At 42.3% G+C, this 22,193-nt stretch overlaps 1 protein-coding gene across 1 annotated transcript in view; it reads right to left on the bottom strand.

Moving 5' to 3' along the window:
* Positions 1–22,193, bottom strand: part of LOC124595599 (esterase E4-like) — a 73,211-nt gene that overhangs the window by 35,756 nt on the left and 15,262 nt on the right. The window contains exon 2 of the mRNA XM_047134400.1: positions 5,167–5,304. Coding sequence (XP_046990356.1) covers positions 5,167–5,304 — 138 coding nt within the window. The remainder of the gene's footprint in view (positions 1–5,166; positions 5,305–22,193) is intronic.

Here is a 22,193-nt window from a genome sequence, read left to right as displayed (position 1 = left end):
GTTAAGACTCGGATCTGATAGGACACGAGTGCTGTAAATATGATGTTTCCTCTCCCTGTCACAGTACTCGAGTGAAATTTGTGACTGGATTGTGGACTTTTTGGTAGGGAGGACACAGCAAATTCTCTTGGATGTAGAGTCATTGTCAGATGTAGAAGTACCTTTGTGTGTGCCCGAGGGAAGTGTGTTGGAACCCTTGCTGTTCATGTTGTATATTAATGACCTTGCAGATAATATTAATAGTAAACTCAGGCATTTTGCAGATGATGCAGTTATCTATAATGAAGTACTTTCTGAAGGAAGCTGCGTAAATATTCAATCCAATCTTGATAAGATTTCAACAGGGTGGAGAGACTGGCAACTTGCTCTGAATCTTCACATATATAAAATTGTGCACTTCACAAAACAAAACAAAAGTCATATCCTATGACTATAATATCAGTGACTCACTGGGTGTAATACTTTGTAGTGTAGGTCTAACAGGGGATATTGAACATATGCAGAGAAGGGCAGCATGAATGGTCACTGGTTTGTTTAATCCATGGGAGAGAGTCACAGAGATACTGAAGGAATTGAAATGGCAAACTCTTGAAGATGGTCGTAAACTATCCCCCAAAAGTCTATTGACAAAGTTTCAAGTACCATCTTTAAATGATTACTCTAGTGAATACTACAACCCCCTATGTATTGCTCACACAGGAACCTTTAGGATAAGATTAGAATAATTACTGCGTACACAGAGGCATTCAAATGATAATTCTTCCTGCACTCCATACTGAATGGAACAGGAAGAAACCATAACAACTGGTACAATGGGATGTACCCTCTGCCATGTACCTCATGGTGGTTTGCAAGTATAGATGTAAAACTTCCTGGCAGATTAAAACTGTGTGCTCGACCGAGACTCGAACTCGATGGTAGAGCACTTGCCCGCGAAAGGCAAAGGTCCCGAGTTCGAGTCTCGGTCGGGCACACAGTTTTAATCTGTCAGGAAGTTTCATATCAGCGCACACTCCACTGCAGAGTGAAAATCTCATTCTGGAAACATCCCCCAGGCTGTGGCTAAGCCATGTCTCTGCTATATCCTTTCTTTCAGGAGTGCTAGTTCTGCAAGGTTCGCAGGAGAGCTTCTGTAAAGTTTGGAAGGTAGGAGACGAGGTACTGGCAGAAGTAAAGCTGTGAGTACTGGGCGTGAGTCGTGCTTCGGTAGCTCTGATGGTAGAGCACTTGCCCGCGAAAGGCAAAGGTCCTGAGTTCAAGTCTCGGTCAGGCACACAGTTTTAATCTGCCAGGAAGTTTCATATCAGTGCACACTCCACTGCAGAGTGAAAATCTCATTCTGGAAACATCCCCCAGGCTGTGGCTAAGCCATGTCTCCGCTATATCCTTTCTTTCAGGAGTGCTAGTTCTGCAAGGTTCGCAGGAGAGCTTCTGTAAAGTTTGGAAGGTAGGAGACGAGGTACTGGCAGAAGTAAAGCTGTGAGTACTGGGCGTGAGTCGTGCTTCGGTAGCTCTGATGGTAGAGCACTTGCCCGCGAAAGGCAAAGGTCCTGAGTTCGAGTCTCGGTCGGGCACACAGTTTTAATCTGCCAGGAAGTTTCATATCAGTGCACACTCCACTGCAGAGTGAAAATCTCATTCTCAAGTATAGCTGTAGATGTAGATAATTTCTTACTGTACAAAATACTTTTTTTGAGCTTAGCTACATTAGTACACAAGATTATGACTTAGGACAGTACTGAATGAAATTTTGCCAACAATCATGCATACAGGTCAACGTAATAAGAGAGCTTTATCAATGCAAATCAGATAGAATTTGTTTTTTTTTTATTAATTTATCCATCATATGCTGTCTGCCTCCATTGCTGAGCAGCCGGGGTGGGTGATTGTCACGCCGAGGATCTGGTTTTTAATTGCCAGTAGAGGTCAAGTGAGGAGCTACTTGACTGATTAGTATTGCCTAAAAGGTCAAGAAACCTGACAATGACTGGGAGAGTTGTGTGCTGATTATGTGCCCTTCCATACTGCATTCAGTGACGCCATTGGCAAAGGATGACATGGCAGTTGGTCAGGTCTGAATGGTCCATCTAGGGCCTGAATGCTGAACTTTATCTTACTTTTATCTTATCCACATGCTGGTGGCACCTCAATTTGTTATCTGTCTAGATAACTAAAAAAATTTATCAGTCTTTATTTATCATACCAGTAAGTCATTTTATTTGTTTGTAACTGCACATTATGAGTTTTTCCTCTGACAATACTCAACAGTACCAGTTTCTTTACCCCCTGTGCCCTGCTCATCACTGTTGATGTTGCTTCCCTCATCACTACAGTTTGGTGACAAGAAGTTGACTCATTTTAGTGGTGTGAAGCAAAGAAAGCAGGCACTAGTTGGAAGTGCTGCCTATGTTTCTGCCTGTGTCACCATTGCTTTCATGTAAGTGCAAAAACAAGTAATGGTACCAGAAATATGATAAGGGGGCAGTAATACATTAAACTTAGCTTTCGTCTCCTTTTGTCAGTCCTAATATGGAGGCAGGTGGACATCCTGCAGTTCTCGATAGCCACCTAACACTGGCCAAAGGGTAACATTACCAATGCCCATGGCTTTTCTACTACTGAACAAAACCTTTCCCAACACCTGATTGACTTTCAACCTAAAGTCTCCTTCCTGGTCACCATGATCAGCTATATCCTCACCCACAATTACTTCTCCTGCAAAAGCATCACATACAAACAAATCCACGATGCAGCACTGAACATCCGCATGGTGCTATCCTATGTCAATCTATTCATGATTCATCGAATGGAATCCTTCCTAACCACTCACATCCATTATCTCTCACCTGGTTCATAGTCACTGATGATATCTTCATGTTATGAACCAAGGGTGAGGACACTATCCACATTCACCCAGAATGTCAACATCTTCTCTACTGTTCATTTTACCTGATCCTCCTAATCCAACAAGCCACCTTCTTTCATGCTGAACTTCCCGTGCACTGAAGGATGGCTACATCAGTGCATCTCTTCACATCAAACCTATCAATTGTCATCGGTATGTCCAAACTTGTCAGTTACCATCAAAATCTCCACTTCGACAGCTTTCCCTGAAAGAATTTTGTTACCGTCATTTTCAAAGGTAATTTCACATAAAATGCCAACTGGGTAAATGTTGAATCTTCCTGGAAGATTAAAATTGTGTGCCAGACTGAGACTCAAACTCAGAACCTTTACCTTTTGCAGGCAAGTGCCCTACGAACTGAGCTACCCAGGCACGACTCATGAGCCGTCATCACTGCTTTACTTCGACCAGTACCTTGTCTCCTAGGAGTTAGGAGATGAGGTACTAGAGAAAGTAAAGCTGTGAGGATGGGTCATGAGTTGTGCTTGCGTAGCACAGTTGGTAGAGCACTTGCCCATGAGATGCAAAGGTCCTAAGTTTGAGTCTTGCTCCAGCACAGAGTTTTAATCAGGCAACGAGTTTCATGTCAGTACACACTCCTCTGCAGAGAGAAAATTTCATTCTGGGTAAATGTTCATATTCAGTTTTACCAGAACTTAGATTGTGAGATCATATTTTGCTTTCTCTGAAGAGAATCTGTTACAGAAGCCGAAATGAGTAGTTAAAAGGTTTTGTCAGAGAACTGGGGCAATATTCTATTCTAATATACTTTCTCAAAAAGTTCCAAGTTGCGGGAAGAAGGAGATGAATTTATAGATAGAGATCACTTGCTGATCTCAACTCTTATAAATGTCCATTACAACTGGATATTTCAGTCTTTCATGAAAGGCATATTGACTCATCAATCGATTACAAAGTACAGTCAAGTTTAGTGATTTCAATACTTTGGCTGAAATGTCACCATAGCAAGAGGAGTTTCTGCTTTTCAATGGTTTAATCATTTCTCTGATCTCTCTAACAGTTAATCTAGAAAATCCAAAATTACACACTGTTCTGTACAACAAAACAGATAAATTGTTTACATACATTGGTTTACTTTCATCTTGTACAAAAAGTTTTGTGATAACAAAGGAGAATAAGAAAACGAAATCCATCAATACGAAGTAGAAGTCTCAACATGCCAGACAGTGTAGTAAATACTGGGGTAATACAGGAGAAAGAAAGAGAAAAAAAGAAAGAAGAAGATGATGATGATGATGGAGACCATCCTCACAGAACTATGCAAGTGAGAATTTTCCCTCTAGCACATCATTCTGTATTACCAGTGTGTTAGTCCCTCTCATATACCCTATGTCCATTACTACTCTCCTGGCCCAGATCAACATTTATTTCTGTACTTACCAGTCTCTTCTTAATTTTATTTATTCTTGATTAATCTATTTTCTTCATCTTGCTCTCCATTTCTTCATTTGTTCTATGCCAATGTTTTCTTCTTATGAAAACACAGTTGCTGACTTCACTTGCTTTTGGCCTTATTCTGTATTCTATACAGTGCCTCATTCCTCTCCCTGTCCCCAAATCTTTACCGAATCCATTATGACTTCTACCTTCCCACAATTCTCAGCCTTGATCATGCCATACACTAGTTACACATAGTGTACATGTGTTTTTGTTTATCTGAACTTCTCTTTGCTCCAACAAAGAAAGTTTTACATGTCAATAGTAATTTTTGGTTACTGAGTACAGACTTGCTGATCATTACTTAGGTACTTTAAAAATGGACATAAATAGTCTCAACCACAAAAACATTTATTTTGATGGTAACCAGTCTGTGTCAGTTTTTGACCATCCTCAGACCCTCATAATATGATAGTTGGTGGTGTCAGTGAATGGAGTGGGTGTTGTAACTCCATGAGCGATCACGTAGTTACAACATCTGCTCCATTCATCACCACTGTCTACTATCATGTTATGAGGGTCTGAGGATGGTGAAAAACTGACACAAAGCAGTTACCATCAAAATAAATCTTTTTGCAGCCAAGACTGTTTATGAATATTTCTAAAGTACTTTTTGCCACACCACTGTTCTCCGTGAGAAATGTTCTAAAAAAATTTCTTATTATTTAATTACATCCAGAACTCTCCATTACTACAGTAATAAAATATCTTGGTTTATGATGTTAATTTGTGGTGTACCTTGCATTACTTTTTCAAAATATGTTTACTTCTAACATGTAGAATAATCATGTAATACATCATACCTGTGTTGTGTAGACATTTAAGAATAAACAATCTTCAGATGAGGGCCTGATGATTGAGTTAGGAACTGGCTGCAGACAAGCATATCCATCTTCTGTTGCATTAACTATGCCCTCCCATGGTTCTAATGGTTGAGGAGCCTATGACAGAGCAAAAATTAAGATGAAGTAACCATTCATAATTACTAATTCTAAGGCTTGCTTTAGAAACAGAAGACAGAAAATGCCCTCCAACCATCAATATGATGTTGGATGTGAAACAGCTAGCAAAGATGGAAGTCAACAATGCTAAGCAGCTTGAGACAGGTAAAAGAGTTAGAAATTACTGCATAAAGCAATAAAGGATCTTTTAGTGCACACAGTCTTCATGATCTAAATTAGAAAAAGGGAGATTGAAAAGCTATACTCCAGTTAAAATTACCACTTTGTGACAGACAGATTGAAGTGGTGGTGGGGATGGGGGGGGGGGGGGGGATGGGGGAATACTGCTGGCATGCAATGCAGCCAACCCAAAACAAGACACTGTGTGTTCCTACAAAACAGACAACACAGTGAGTACATGGTGCTCACGAAAGAACTACAATTGGATGTCAGCTGACCTCTACCACACGACTCACTGAAATGCCAATTCACAAAGAAATTTAACTGTAGTGCAGCTCACAAAAGGTGATACAGAAAGTGACTAAATGGGCACTCAGATAGGCTGAAACAGGACAGCGGCCATGACAAAATGCAAGAAGGCAGAGATTAATGGACATTGAAGTCAGGTGAATGCAGACCATCCAATATACACAAGCAGGTGAAAAAATAATAAAATATAATAATTCCAGGGGGCTGAACTGCCACTTTATATGCAAAAGAAATTTATAATTTCTAAGCATAGAGATAATGAAAAGAAAATTGGAAAAAATTAATTCTTGGGATTTACAATCTGTTCAGACTACATGTTGTGCACATTATGCTATGCAATAAGAGAAGAAGTACATTTTGAACAGTCGAGGATAATAAAATGACAACTGTGCTATCAGTAAAGATTCAGAAACTGAAATGCAAAGCCATCCAGCCTTTGAACTGTAATCGATATAAGTGATGAACAGAATGTTTTTAATGTTTGGAAACTTAAAAAAGTGATCCTGTGATCTTTTGGAACTAAAAAAGTTGTGTGTCCTCCCTCTCCCAAACCTTCCCCAATTTGCATCTAGCTTTCTGCAGTTTTTTCTACGCTGGTTTAGAATATTTTGTAGTTTTGTAAGTAGGTTTAATACAGATGATGAGCAATGAAACAGACTGTCCAGTGAGATTTTATACAAGAACGTCATTTAGCTCACTGATTAGGAAAGAAGTCGAGATATTGGCTGTGTCTGGGTGCGTCAGAGCTTTCATTCATGCTAGAGAAACCTGATACATTAGCAAGGTCTTACTTACATTGATCTTACACCAGAAGCTTCAGCAATGGCAAAATACATAAGTTCAGTATGTTATGATGTCTATTATAAAAGGCAGTTGTCTGTTTACTCTTTCAATATTTACCAGCTTTCAAATGCAACTTCATCGTTTTACACATAAAATGAAGATATTGGAAGAAAAGGGGCCAATGAAGTTGCTTCCTTTTTAAATCACTTTGTGACAGAATTATTGGATAAGAAAGTTAAACATTTTGAAGTTTTTTGTGATTCGTGCTGAGCCAAGAACAAGAATTACACTGTTCTGAGTGAACTGAAACTTTTGGAGACAGTGAAAGATTTTCCTTTTTAGAGGGCACACTTTTATGGACTGTGGTACGAATATGGGACTGATTAACGCAATAACAGTAGCAGAAATTCCAGTGGACTGGGTGCAGGAAATGGTTAAGGCTTGATGTTAAACCTAAGCTTTTTGATGTTGTGGTGGTCAGTCAAGATAGTGGGTGTCATTCTTGGGGAAGCAATATTTGAGGAAATGCCCATAGCTAACAAGGCCCAACAGAGAGATAGTCAACACAAAAAAACATACCTACCTCATTCAATATCGAGAAACTTATACGGAGCTTGGATTTTGTAGATGGTGAGAGCTACACAGCGACTTCAACAATAACTGTCTGGAGAATACCCATCTTTTGCGAACAGTGGTAAAATATAAAAATATAATATGACTTACAAATAATTTTATATAATAATAATAATATTAGTGTCTTTGCAGGTCCTCTGGCAATATCGAAAGTATCAGGACCTCCAGAAGGGCTAGGCTGAAAAGGGCGTGCTGGCATTAAGTGATATATTTTATTCTTATTACCACTTTAACACATGATGTTAAAATGGCAAAGAAAAATTGTTTAACAAGAAGTATCTTTATTGTTTCAAACATTGTTATTCATTGCGAAATACTTGACGCCTAACGTTTAACAGAAAATGCATTTTTACTTGCAAATATTCTCTTCCGCTATGTACAAATAACACGTTTTTTCCTTGTAACGCATGTCATTATTTTCCAATACAACTACAATTTGAACATTTAAGGTATGAGTTTATATTAAATTTAACGTATATAATATTTGCTTACAAATTACTTTAATATTCATTAATTTTATCCATTAGTACCTACGAAACTCGGTTTCAAACAGTGGACGAAGTACGTTCTTTTCTTGTGCTCTCTTTTTCTACACAATTGATTTTAATTTCTGACTTTTTCGGATGGATTTTCCAAAAAATTTCTTTCGTATAACCTTATCCTGACATTTACGAAAAGACAAAAATCAGCCATATCTATCGAATCGTTCTTAATTGATGATATTTCATACATGCGGCAATTGATGTTAATTTCCGACTTTATCGTTGGATTTTCCAAAAATTTTCTTTCATACACATATTGTACTGACAAAAATAAAAGCAGTCAAGCCATTCTCAAGTGAAGATGTTTCCCACATGCGGCGACTGATTTTTATTTAAATAGATTTAACACAAAATAATTAAGTGGGTTTAGGTATTTCCGTTTACTAAAATGTCCATCTTCTGTGAAATTACTAAGTTACCATACGTTGACTCTCATTTTGAAGCGCAATAAACAAACAGATACTTCTTTAAATTCTCTGCAGTCACAAAACGTCGCCGATCACTGAGGATATTGTAGACGGAAGCAAAAGTCGAACAGCCTGGATTTCTTGTCAAAACAGCGTCGAGCTTTGTCCGCACTAGAGATGGGCAAACTCGTTGATCCTTGGGAACTAGTTCACTGGTTATCGCTCTTTTTTTGGGAACCGTTCATGTTTACTCGTTCACCATTCATATGTGCATGGTAGGCTATATGATTCTTATGAAAAATGGAAAATTAGTAGCATAGGTGACTGAAGATAGAAGGCGCCAAGAGGGGGCACTTGCCTCTCCTTTGGAGTACAGAGTTATTATTCATTACAGAATTCTCACACACTTGTAAAGTAATATTCGTGATTCTGCAAAACCTCTCATTTCGCCACTGTTGTGTTATGTGGCTGATTGCAGTGAAAAAATATAAGGTGGCGCACGAAAAACCGGCCCCGAGTAACAAACTACTCGCCAATTACGCACGATTTGTTGACCACTACGAGTAGAGTAGATAAACATGTAATATTAGCCAGTAAAGAAATAACAAATAAGCTAATGCAAGCAGCAACTTCGAAACAATAAAAGACGATTGGTGGGCGATAATGAGCAGTCTAGTGCTCGGGGCCGATTTTTCGTGCGCCACCCTGTACCAATGAAATAATATTTTAGAAGTTATCGTATTTTTTTTTTTTTTTTTTTTTTTTTTTTACAAAATGTGACACCATACACTTGATTATGGAGCGTGGGCTTCATTCGGTTGTAAGTCGGTCTGCCTTCCGTAACAATGAACATGCCGTTTTATCTTGGATAAAAAGAAAAGGCGGAAAATAGCCACTCGTGAGTGCCATGCCGACTTCCTTTGCATTTGTAATAACAAAACAACTTGCCTTTTTATAAGTATGTCTTCTGCTGTTTATTGATATAGTGAAGTAAGCTGATATGCCCTTTTGTTACCTGAAAAGATGTATTCTTACATAGCACGTAATTTTTATGTAATTTACATAATTATAAAATACATTTTAGTTACCGTTTGTGGACGCTGATTAGAATAGGAAAAGAACCAGAAGTCCAGAGTTCAAAATAGGTTTGAAACAGAAATGAAATGGGCGTGCACAGCGAACGAAACGAACAACTCGATACTGAACTATGAACAGTCGGCAGTGGAACTGCGACGAGTGGCCACGTGAAGAATGACGAGTCCGGCCGAGCGAGGCAAGACCGAGACAGACGGGAACGGGACCCAGGCTAGAACGAGACCTGCTGATGTGCCGTTGCAGGAACGAGACCGATCGTTTCCCGTTCCCAGGAACTACAAGTAGAAAGCCGCCACCGAAGTGAACTATGATTCGTTCCTCGCTCCTTCCGTTGATCTTGGTGAACCGTTCCTTTGGACCCGTTAGTTCGCGAACAACCTGTCTCTAGTCATTTCCCTCTGCTCCATATCATCTTTAACATCAGTCGGCTTGCAGTTGGCATACGGTCCTGAAGCATTTATAATGATTTCTGCAAAGGTAACCCCATAGATATTAATCATTCAATTCTTCCAGGAAAGAAGCCGAAGTTGCTATGAATGTACAGAACAGTGTTTTCGCTTTTAAGTTCAGTGAAAGTGTTTTGTTCCTCCCCTATTAAAACTCGGAAATTTCGTCCCCTCCCTGTCAATGAATCATTGTAGATGCGCCCGCCTGCTTAGCTGGGTGGTAACGTGCTCGCCTCCCATGCAAGTGGGCCCGGGTTCGATTCCCGGCCACGTTGGAGTTTTTCTCCGCTCGTGTACGGGTGTTGTGTTGTCTTCATCATCATTTCATCCTCATCACCGGCGTGCAGATCGCCCACTGTGGCGTTGACTGAAACAAGACTTGCACTTGGCGGCCGAACTTCCCCGGATGGGGCCTCCCGGCCAATGATGCCACACGCTCATTTCATTTCCATTTGTAGAAGCCTTGGGACTTGTATTGAGCTTGGTTTGTCTGATTTTGTTGCGTATTGGAACTCTGTATGTCACGTGTTGCTCGGACACCTGTAGTACATGTGTTACTATGATTTCATTACCCAGGACCGGCTCGAGAACATTTTTCCATACAATCGACTTATAATTTGGCGCCACACCCCTCTCCCTTTTCTCTTGGACATAGTCACCCATGTCAGTTTTCGCAACTAATTGTGATTCGCACTGTATAAAAATCTTGCACTTGAGCGCCATTCTCAGTCTGGCTCATCAAGTGGCAGGCTACTAATTGCGATTAGTTCTGTGTAGAAATCTTACCATCGTGGCACCTCTGGGATCCGTCTCAGCATGGCACCCCAAGTGGTGGCTTCGTGTCACTTTGTCCTTAAACAGACCCAGCATTTATCAGTACTTTCAGAGGTCATTTATATGAGTTTACATTCAAACATTCATTAAATTTAATTTTCCTTGCCACTCATCTTCCTGTTTAAACAAATGAGGCTGTCTTTTATTCCGTAGTCAGTACACAATCAAACAGTGTGAAATGTACAATTTGCCTTCAGCAGTTACTGGTAGCATCTGATAGTCTGTCGTTGCAATCACTGTGAATAACATACTTCACGTTTCTTTGCATTCTACAGGGTGACCCAAAAAGAATGACCCGATTTTAAATATAATTATTTATTAGGAAGAAGGCCTTAACACAAACAAAATGCACACTAACTTACTCAGAAAAGACAGAAGTTTATAAAAATTCATCATAAATGTTCAAAGTGTCCTCCATTGGCTGCACGGACGACATGTAGCTGATAGCTGAATTCATCCCAAACTGATTGTGTCTTCTGTCACTCAAGCTACAGCAGCTGATATTCTGATTCTTAGTTCATCAATGTCAGGAGGTAAGGGAGGAACATAAACACCTTGTTTAACATATCCCCACAGGAAGAAATCACATGGTGTTAAGTCAGGGGACCTAGGAGGCCAAGAGTGTAAAGCCTGGTCTCGCCGTCCTGTACGCCCTATCCAACTTTGAGGCACGTTGGCATTGAGGAAGCTGTGCACGTTGTTGTGCCAGTGCGGCAGTGCTCCATCTTGCTGATAGATGAAATTGTCAGAGTCAGGTTGTGAGAATAACCAGTTCCATAGCATTGCAAGATATGATTGTCCTGCTACGGTTTCTTCCTCAAAAAAGTAGGGTCCATAAACCTTGCTTTGCGAAATGGCACAAAAAACATTCACTTTTGGTGAATGCCGTTTGTGTTCAATTGATTCATGAGGATTTTCGAGCCCCCATATAAGCACATTATGACAATGAACCTTACCGCTAATATGGAATGTTGCCTCTTTGCTGAATATCAACTGTGACATAAAAGTGTCATCTTCCATGTCCTCTAGAATAGCACTGCTAAAGTCTACTCGCTTCACTTTGTCAGTATCTCGAAGAGCCTGTACCAGTTGGTATGGTTTGAGGGCTAAACGACGCCGTAACACACGCCACACTATCATTTGCGGTATCGCACGCTCTTGGCTAGCACGACGCGTAGATTTGCTCGTCGGATTTGTTACACTGTTTGTTCAGAAACGCGTGGCCAGCCAGGACTTTCGCCTTTACAGAGGCACCCTGTTTCTTCAAACTGTTTATACCACCCTCGAATGTTCTTTGGTGATGGTGGTTTAGCACGAAATCGAATATGAAACGCCCGCTGAACTGCGATCACTGGTTGAGTACGACTAAATTCAATAACAGAATGCCTTCTGTTGCGCGGACGCCATATTGCGCGAGACTGGCTGCACGCTCCAGGTCAGCGCTCGTAGCGACATCTAGCAGATTTTTTTCTGATACTGTAGACCATGCCGATTACATCTAGCACTGTTTCAGTTACGTAGTGACATTTGCCTCAATATTATTACAAGCTAAAACCGGGTCATTCTTTTTGGGACACCCAGTATTTGTGTGTTATTGTAACAATCGCTTAAACACTTTTATGCGTGGTGAGATATTTGATGTGATTGCTCACGTTCACTTAAATTTAATTTTGCTCTTCTATGCGCACTGTGAATCGTTCTGCTAATGAAGTAGGCGTTCACTGCCTAAGCAACTTTCTAGGATTTCTTTCCTGCCAGATCGCATTAGTAAATTTGATTCGTGGGTCGAAACTTTGAATGTGAGAGGGCATTGTTGTTAAGTCAGGGCACATCCGCAATTACAAGTGAAGCATATATCATAGAAAAATTCATTTGCGAAGTTTGGAGTCTTTTGCATATTTGCGTCAATAAAATTTGCTGCTTATACGAAGCACTACTTTGTTCTTTGTGTGTGGGTGAAACAGATACGCGTTGCTAGTTGGGACTTCATAGAGTATCAGATCTGCTTTTTGCACGCTTTAACTTTAACTACCTGTTCATCAGTAGTGAAAGCGTTGTCCATCGTAACCCACGACCTTAATTTAGATGATGATTTTGATGCAACAGGGGGCATGATCAACACCAATAATCCTGAACTCTTTACACCCTTTCCTTGGCGCTTAATCTTCCTATAGTTCTCTAGTTGCCGGCCGCGGTGGTCGAGTGGTTCTAGGCGTTTGTCTGGAACCGCGCGACTGCTACGGTCGCAGATTCGAATCCTGCCTCGGGCATGGATGTGTGTGTTGTCCTTAAGTTAGTTAGGTTTGAGTAGTTCTAAGTTCTAGGGGACTGATGACCTCAGATGTTAAGTCCCATAGTGCTCAGAGCCATTTGAACGATTTGATCTCTAGTAGGCGGAAAACTTCGGGTCATTGGCCTTCTGTTTGTCCCACTCCCAACCCCGAAGTACACAAACCTATTTACTACACATAGTGCTGCATTTGCTATTGTTGTTGTACCTGCTTTGCTTTTGAGAGCTGAAATCCTGAATCTTAAAAAATTAGGCAGGAGCACAGCCTTCATAATCCAACTCAAGATGTCCTCGTATATTTTTCCGAGAAAGTGGCTTACTTAGGGTGTAGGCTGTAGGAAAATACGAAGAAACGTAATATAACAGTAAAACGTAATTTTATGCATCATGAAGTTCAAATATGTAAAAACATATAGAGTACTTATAGTGAATGTGTAATGATAAAATGAAATACGAGATCTGTTCGAAACATTGCGGAACTTCGTTCACAAAATTCTTGTTACGCTTATTGTGCGTGGTCTTCTTCGAAACACTTTCCTCCACTATTGATACCACGCTCACAACGCCGTTTCCACTTCCGGAAGCAGTCTTGGTACGCCTCTTGCTGGATCGCGCGAAGCGCCGTCTGTGAATTTTCTTTTATCTCGTCTATCTTTGCAAATCTTCGTCCTTCCAAGGGGGTTTTCAAATTTAAAATTAAAAGAAAAGTGCCAGGCCTGGAGAGTACACGGAAGATGATTTCGTTTTTTGTGCAGTAATCACACACCAACAAGAATGAATTTGCGGGTGCGTTATCGTGATGAAAAATTGTCGCCACATTTCAGATCGTTTCGTTCTCACATTTTCTCGCAGGCGTCGCAATACGTCCCGATAGTACCGTCGATTAACAGTTTGTCCCTGTGGCACGAATCCTTCAAAGTCAAAGAAAACTATCAGCATGGCTTTGACATTTGACTGACCTGACGAGCTCCTTTTGGTCTTGGAGAACCTCTCCCGATCCATAGCGAAGATTGGACCTTGTTCTCATCGTCACTTATGATTCTTTGAAGGAACACCTGGTTCTCATTTGGGCGATCCAAAAGCTCTTCATAGATTGCGAGGCGAAGATCTTTCTGGTCTTGACTTATGAGCCGTGGGACAAACTTGGTGGCAACAGGATGCATTTCAAAATGTTGCGTCAGGATTTCATGACATGATCCAACTGAAACGTTGCATTCCTCTGCAACCTCTCTGACAGTCAGTCTTCGATTAGCACGCACAATTTCATTCACATTCCTCACATGAGCGTCGTCGGTAGACGTCGAAGGGCGTCCTGCCATTTTTAAACCGTGTGAACCGTTCGTAACACCAACAAGTATAGTTTAAGCACTCATCACCGTAGGCTCCCTGAAACATTTGGTATGTCTCTGCAAAGGTTTTCTTGAATTTCACAAAAAAAAAAAAGAAAGTCCAGACGTGTTGCTACTCTAACTCAGCCATCTCGAAATTCGCAAACTGTGCAACACAACGTTCTACTCAATACAACACTGAACAATAACAGACATACAACAATTATTATTCTCGAGTCAGAAACATACAAATTTACAGTAGCCATACACATCATGTGCCCAGTACTTTGCAACCTTCAAGGCGCTTGGAGTGGCTTGCAGGAGATCAATCTTCGTGCGGGATGTAGGGCACAAAAGGCACTGGAGCATGTGGCTTGTGGTTTGTTCCTGTCCACAATCACAAGACGTATCTTCTGTTGTGAAGCCCCATCTCTTCAGGTTGTCTCTGGATCGTCCAACTCCTGATCGTAATCTGTTTAAAGATTTACACACCAGCCGCCTGTCGTTGTGTCCAGGTGATAGTTCTTCAGCTTCTGGCGTCTGCAGGTGAGGCGTCGACTTCTTCCATAACTCCAGCCTTGCCTTCTCTGGTGAAATGGTGAGCTTCTCGGATGTTCTCAGGAAGCTCTTTCGCGATCTCAGCCGTTGCTGTGGTGGATTATGTCCGTGCAGTGGATGGGCACTGTCCTGTTCCACTTTCAGTCTCTCCTTGTTGGCAGCCACTGTTCTGGCGCTATTCCAGCCAGGCAGTAGAGCTTATCAGTTGGGGTAGGTCTTAGGCAACCTGTGGTCAACCTGCAGGTTTCGTTGAGAGTAATGTCTACTTGTCTGGCATGAGATGACCTGTACCAGACTGGAGAAGCACATTCAGCATGAAAGGAGCCACCACGAAGATTGCAATGATTTGCGGCCAAGATAAGACTTGCAATCGGGCGTACCCTGGGCGTCAGGTTTCTCTGGCGGCTGATCCTTTCACACCAGAAACATCATCTTGGTCGTTTTCAGGACCACAGTTGATCATCATATCGATGAATATAGAAGGTATATCATCACATACAGCAATGAAACTTTAGGAAGTTACACATTAAACACCGGCGTATGCTGTGGTGCCAACCTCATTTCGCTCCAACACACCGTCGGCGCGAAATTACGAATGTTTTTTGGATATTTGTGGTACGGTCTTATGGGACCAAACTGCTGAGGTAATCGGTCCCTAAGCTTACACACTATTTAACTAACTTAAACTAACTTACGCTAAGTACGACACACACACCCATGCCCGAGGGAGGACTCGAACCTCCGTCCGTGACAAGACGGCATTACGAATGTTCCGGAATTTTTTGAACAGACGGCGTATACAACGCTGGCAACATAATTCATGAACATATACAATTTTCACGAGCATAAGAGCCAAGAAGAATGATATGTAATTACATAAAAACGGAAGCTCTACTCATCACAGAACATGGAGGTCCGGCAATTGCCCGCTCTGTAAACTAGGATTGGGGGCGATCTGTGTCAGATCTGGCGACAGAGCACATTGCTGGTACAGGCACGAGTGTTCCACAGCGCACCGTTTAGCGCACTCTGTTGAACGTGGCGCCACGCAGCAGACGACCACTACGTGTTCCCATGTCGACCCAACGATATCGTGAATTACGATTGCACCGAGCGAGGTGCCACAATGGTTAGCACACTGGACTCGCATTCGGGAGGACGACTGTTCAAAGCTACGTCCGGCCATCCTGGTTTACGTTTTCCGCGATTTCTCTAAATCGCTTCAGGCAAATGCCGGGATGGTTCCTTTGAAAGGACACGGCCGACTTCCTTCCTGATCCTTCCCTAATCCGATGGGACCGATGACCTCGCTGTTTGGTCCCCTCCCACACATCAACCAACCAACCAATTACGGTTGCTGTGTGCACGGGAATATCGAAACTGGACTAAGCATCAATTTAAATGTGTCAACTCGTTGGATGAATAGCTTTTCCCGTTCAACTGCGTCGATTGTCGTGTCTGCACATCCCGTCACCCAGACGAGCGGTTGCTAGCAACAGGCACCACCCCATAGACGCAACTCGGTGGGACCAGCAGTGCCCCATGTTGAACGTTCAGCCGGGCTTCGACGGGGCCTGTGATAGTAATCGAAGGCACCATGCCAGCTGTAGACTAAGCGAACATTATTTCGGACCACCTGCATCTCTGCTTGCTTCCTGTCGTCCCCAATGGTGATGTTATCTTCCAGCAGAATGCATAGACATCGAGAAGGTTCAAAGAAGCGCAGCACGTTTCGTATTATCGAGAAATAGGGGAGAGAGTGTCACTGACATGATACAGGATTTGGTTTGACATCATGAAAACAAGGGTTTTTTCGTTGCGGAGGAATCTTCTCACCAAATTTCAATTGCCAACTTTCTCCTCCGAATGGGAAATTATTTTGTTGACGCCGATCTACACAGGGAGAAATGATCATCGCAATAAAACAAGGGAAATCAGAGCTCGCATAGAAAGATATAGGTTTCCGTTTTATCCGCGTGCTGTTCGAGATAGGAATACCACAGAATTATTGTGAAGGTGGTTCGATGAATTCTCTGCCAGGTGCTTAAGTGTGATTTGCAGAGTATTCATGTAGCTGAAAACATAGATGCAGATGGGACTGCAGTATCGATAGCTGCGATACTGCGCCTGCCACGAGACGAAACGCAGGTTGGCAGCAAAGTTGCTGCTGGCCGCCACGAGGGCACCCCGCCACGCCGCAGCCAATAGAAGAAGAGCACCGAGTCTTCCTGCTGAGAAGACGACGAGCCGTACAGCAGACGTACACCAGCTAGCCAGCGGAGAAGAATCAGTTATCTATGAACATTGTATCCTGTACTTTGCTTCGCTCAACATATCAGAAGTTATGTAATCTGTTTATTTCTCTTGATACAAGTTATTACTAATTGTTTGCTTTGTGTTGCATATCCTCACAGCCTGGAAAACTTCCTCGAATTGCACCCACACTTTTGCTCTGCTTATCCACTAAGGATACAGCACAGACCTAACTCAGGAAATCTAGCAAGGGCTTGTCGAATCGGTGCCAACATAATCGCTGCTGTTTTGCCTTCCAAAGTTGGACCAGCACACTATTAAGCGTGTAGTGGTGATGTTTTGAGTCAACAATGTATGTATTGGTGCTCTAATCTGCGCCAAAATTGAAATAACTGTCTGACGTTAAAAACTAGAAGTCAGAATAACACAGAGATACAAAGTTTTTACACGAAACTGTACAGAGTTGACAGAAGGCACGGGTAGCGATATGCGCATATACAGATTCGCGGTAGAATCGCGTACACAAAGAACAAAAGGGCAGTGCTTTGGCGGAGCTGTCATTTGTACTCAGGAAATTCTTGTGAAAAGGTTTCCGAAGTGATTATGTCTGCACGGCGGGAACTGACAGTTTTTGAACGCGGGATGTTAGTTGGAGCCAGACGCATGGGACATTCCATTTCAGAATCATTACGGAATTCAGTATTCCGAGATACACAGTGTCAAGAGTGTGTCGAGAATACTAAACTTCAGGCATTACCTCTCACTACAGACAATGCAGTGGCTGACAATCATCACTTAACGACCGAGAGCAGCGGCATTTGCGTAGAGTTGTCAGTGCTAAGAGCAAGCAACACTGCGTGAAATAATCGCAGCGTGAGACGTACGGCGAACGTATGCTTTAGGACAGTGAGGCGAAATTTAGCGTTAATTGGCTGTCGCAGAAAACGACCGACGCAAATGTCTTTTTTAACAGTATGACATGGCCTGCACGTCTCTCCTGGGCTCGTGACCACATCGATTGAACCCTAGACGACTGGAAAATGTGGCCTGGAGAAATGAGACCGCGTTTCAGTTGGCAAGCACTGACGACAGCGTTCGAGTGTGGCACAGACCCCACGAAGCCATGGAGCCAAACTGCCAACTAGCCACTGTGCAAGCTGGTGGTGGCTCCATAATACTGAGCTATGTGTACATGGAATTGACTGGGTCCCCTGGTCCAACAGAACTGGTCATTGTCCGCAAATGGTTATTTTCGGCTACCTGGAGACGATTTGCAGCCATTCACGGACTTCATTTTCCTAAACAACGATGAAATTTTTATGGACGACAATGCGCCACGTTATTGGGCCACAATTGGTCGCGATTTGTTTGAAGAACATTCTGGACAGTTCGAGCGAATGATTCGGCCTCACAGATCGGCCGACATGAATCCTATTGTACAATTATGAGACAGTACGTGCACAAAATACTGCACCGGCAACACTTTAGCAATTATGGACGACTATAGAGTCAGCGTGGCTGAATGTTTCTGCAGGGGACTTCCAACGACTTGTTGAGTCAGTGTAATGCTGCACTAGGCCGGGCAAAAGGAACTCCAACACACGATATTAGGAGCTATCCCATGACTTTTGTCACTTCAGTGTATTATGTTATGCATACAGCCTTGTCACGAAAACGAAGAATGTTGCAGTCGCGTGCAACACTCACGAGATAAATTTTAGCTACAGTGCGACGAGAGGAAATTATGCCTGTAACAATTATAAACATTATCTATTCGACATATAAAAAAATTGTGAAAACGATGATAAATATTAAATATTTATATAATATTCTATGATGTAATTGGACATATCGATGTGTATCATACAAAGACAATGATAATTGTAAATTCCTTTTATGATCTGCGTTTGTCTTCCTTTGTTTTTACCTTTTTGTTGGTTGGTTTTTGTAGGTTGCGTACGCATATCAAACTGAGGTCTGTTAAGAAATTGTAATTATTTGTTAATTATTACTTGAGAATAGAGGAGGTCTGTTAAGAAATTGTAATTATTTGTTAATTATTACTTGAGAATAGAGTTCATTATTATTATAAATATGAGTGAATAATTATTTGTAACTTTAATTCCTCTCTCAGTAAGCATTATCTGTGTTAATTATTTCTTTCCGCTGCAAGGAGCGCAGCCATTGATGATAGCGATTTGTATCGCGTTTTTGTCTGTGTTTTCCTGAGAAACAAATCAAATGTTTGACTGATGAAGTCTAAATAGTGCACAATACGAAAGTAGAGTTTATAGAGTTTAATAAGCATTTCAAATACTTACTTATTCGCTTTAACAATAGAAAGTCTCTATAAATTGTCTGCTGCCATCTTAACAATTATCTCAGCGGCAGTTTCAAATTATGCAACTCTGCAGACATAAATGCCGAACGTAATACAAATGTGTAAAAATAAATGTGCACCGGTGGTCCCGAACTCATTTTAATGAAAATAATTCGAATCAGATTGATTATTTAAAAACAGTTCTCATAGCACGATCCTTATAACAAACTTTTCTAGCTGATGTATGGAACCGAAATTAATTACGTACGATTTGCGAAGAATATTGTTTCAGGTAACATACGTCAGTGTTGTGCGCGGCTGATATTCGGTGGTTTTAATGATCATTTTGCTGAAGATAACTGCTTCCATCATAATCAGTAGTTGTATGAACTGTGATTTAGTGACACTTACACAACTTACACACAACACTTTAACACGACGTTAACTTGGAGTTCTTTAGCAACTTGATCAAATCTTTAGCCGGGAGAAAAATTATTTAGTAATTAATCAGTGTAATAAAATAAGATTATCATTTCCATTTACAAATTTGTTTAATACCAAGCCACCGAATAACACAGCGAACGCCACACGCGGAAGACGTGAATATTTATTAGGACTTAAAAAACTCGCTACTTCATGCACTGTGGTCGGCTACATTACTCGAGGACCGATAGGGAGAGTGTGGTGTACAGAGTGGTTATAATTAAACTTTCGCGACTTTGGAACGCCCCCATGAAAAACGAGTGAGCCTAGAACAATGAAACGTCACAGAAACATTTGTAAGGACAGGCTGAAGAGAAATAGCGAATAAACCATTGAAAGAAACATTTTAATTCGCACATCAGAGGGTAACATTTGTTAACTGCCTACCATATTTACGCTCTAGGTTGCAAACATTCCTCGATCTGACAACCTTCTGTATCCATGAAACCTGGAAGGACACAAAAAACTGCTCTACTACTACCCGAAACAACGGTGAGACAGCTCGTGAGCTGCCACAAGCTCGCACATTGCGTCCGGAATTCTCAGCAACGGCAACAGTTACTTCTTCAACAATTTGTATCGCATTAGGCTGTCGGCCTCTCCCAGGAGCAGTTCCTTCCGAATCATATTCTTGAACCCCTGTGCGAAATGAGGATCTCTCCGAACTTCCTTAATGTGTCGACACTTGTGAAGAGCAGCAGCACTGTTTGCAGTTGTTTGCATAAAATATCTTTACGAATAAAGGCCTGCACACCTTGTCCAGACCCATGTTGACTGTCTGCAACGCAAATGCACAGTGATGCTTGTGTTTTAACCTTACGTCGCCGTATCAGTGTTAATAAATCCTGCAGCGCATAGTCCACAGTTGGGTATTCAAACGGTAAATACACACATCAAAAAAAGTTTTGATCACCCCAGTTCTCAGAACTCCTGAATATAGACGTTGACTGTGGATATTGTACCGCAGACACAGTCCCTTTGACTGTTCAGAGGTGTCACTAAACCCGCCCAAAGATGTAAACAACCATGAATGAGCAGCGCCTATTAGACGGAGGGGATCCAACAGCCGATCAGTTTCAGTCATTCTACGAGGAAGGAGGTACACGGCTCTTGTTGTCTGTGGTTCAACCATGCCTGGACGGTCAATACCATGGTTCGATCGCGTCCGCATTGTTACTTTGTCCCAGGAAGGGCTCTCAACAGGGGAAAGGACCAGGCGCCTCGGAGTGAACCAAAGCGATGTTGTTCGGACATGGAGGAGATACAGAGAGACAGGAACTGTCGCTGAAATGCCTCGCTCTGGCCGCCCTAGGGCTACTATAGCAGTGGACGACCACTACCTACGTATTATGGCTCGGAGGAACCCTGACAGCAACGACACCACATTGAATAATGCTTTTCACGCAGCCGCAGGACGTCGTGTTATCACTCAAACTGTGCACAGTAGGCTGCATGAAGCGCAACTTACTAGCGACGTGCATGGCGAGGCCCATCTTTTGCAACCACGACACCATGCAGCGCGGTACAGATGGGCCCAACAACATGCCGAATCGACTGCTCAGGATCGGCATCACTTTCTGTTCACCGATGAGTGTCGCATATGCCTTCAACCAGACAATTGTCGGAGACGTGTTTGGAGGCAACCCAGTCAGGCTGAATGCCTGTCCAGCGAGTGTAGCAAGGTGGAGGCTCCCTGCTGTTTTGGGGTGGCAAGGAAGGCGCCGTAACGGCTGTTCGATACGTGAATGTCATCCTCCGACCGATAGCGCAACCATATCGGCAGCATTTTGGCGAGGCATTCGTCTTCATGCACGACAATGCGCGCCCCCATCGTGCACATCTTGTGAATGACTCCTTCTGGAGAACAACATCGCTCCACTAGAGTGGCCAGCATGTTCTCCAGACATGAACCCTATCGAACATGCCTCGGATAAATTGAAATGGGCTGTTTAATGACGACGTGACCCACCATCCACTCTGAGGGATCTACGCCGAATTGCCGTTAAGGAGTGTGACAAAATGGACCAACAGTGCCTTGATGAACTTGTGGATAGTATGCCACGACAAATACAGGCATGCATCAATGCAAAAAGACGCGCTACTAGGTATTAGAGGTACCGGAGTGTACAAAAAAATGTTCAAATGTGTGTGAAATCTTATGGGACTTAACTGCTAAGGTCATCAGGCCCTAAGCTTACACACTACTTTAACCTAAATTATACTAAGGACAAACACACACATCCATGACCGAGGGAGGACTCGAACCTCCGCCGGGATCAGCCGCACAGTCCATGACTGCAGCGCCCTAGACCACTCGTCTAATACCGCGCGGCCCGGTGTGTACAGCAGTCTGGACCACCACCTCTGAAGGTCTCGCTGTATGGTGATACAACATGCAATGTGTGGTTTTCATGAGCAATCGGAAGGG

This window comes from Schistocerca americana, chromosome 2 (assembly GCF_021461395.2).
Source record: "Schistocerca americana isolate TAMUIC-IGC-003095 chromosome 2, iqSchAmer2.1, whole genome shotgun sequence".
Lineage (NCBI taxonomy): Eukaryota > Metazoa > Arthropoda > Insecta > Orthoptera > Acrididae > Schistocerca > Schistocerca americana.
This window is presented reverse-complemented; position numbering and strand designations above follow the sequence as displayed.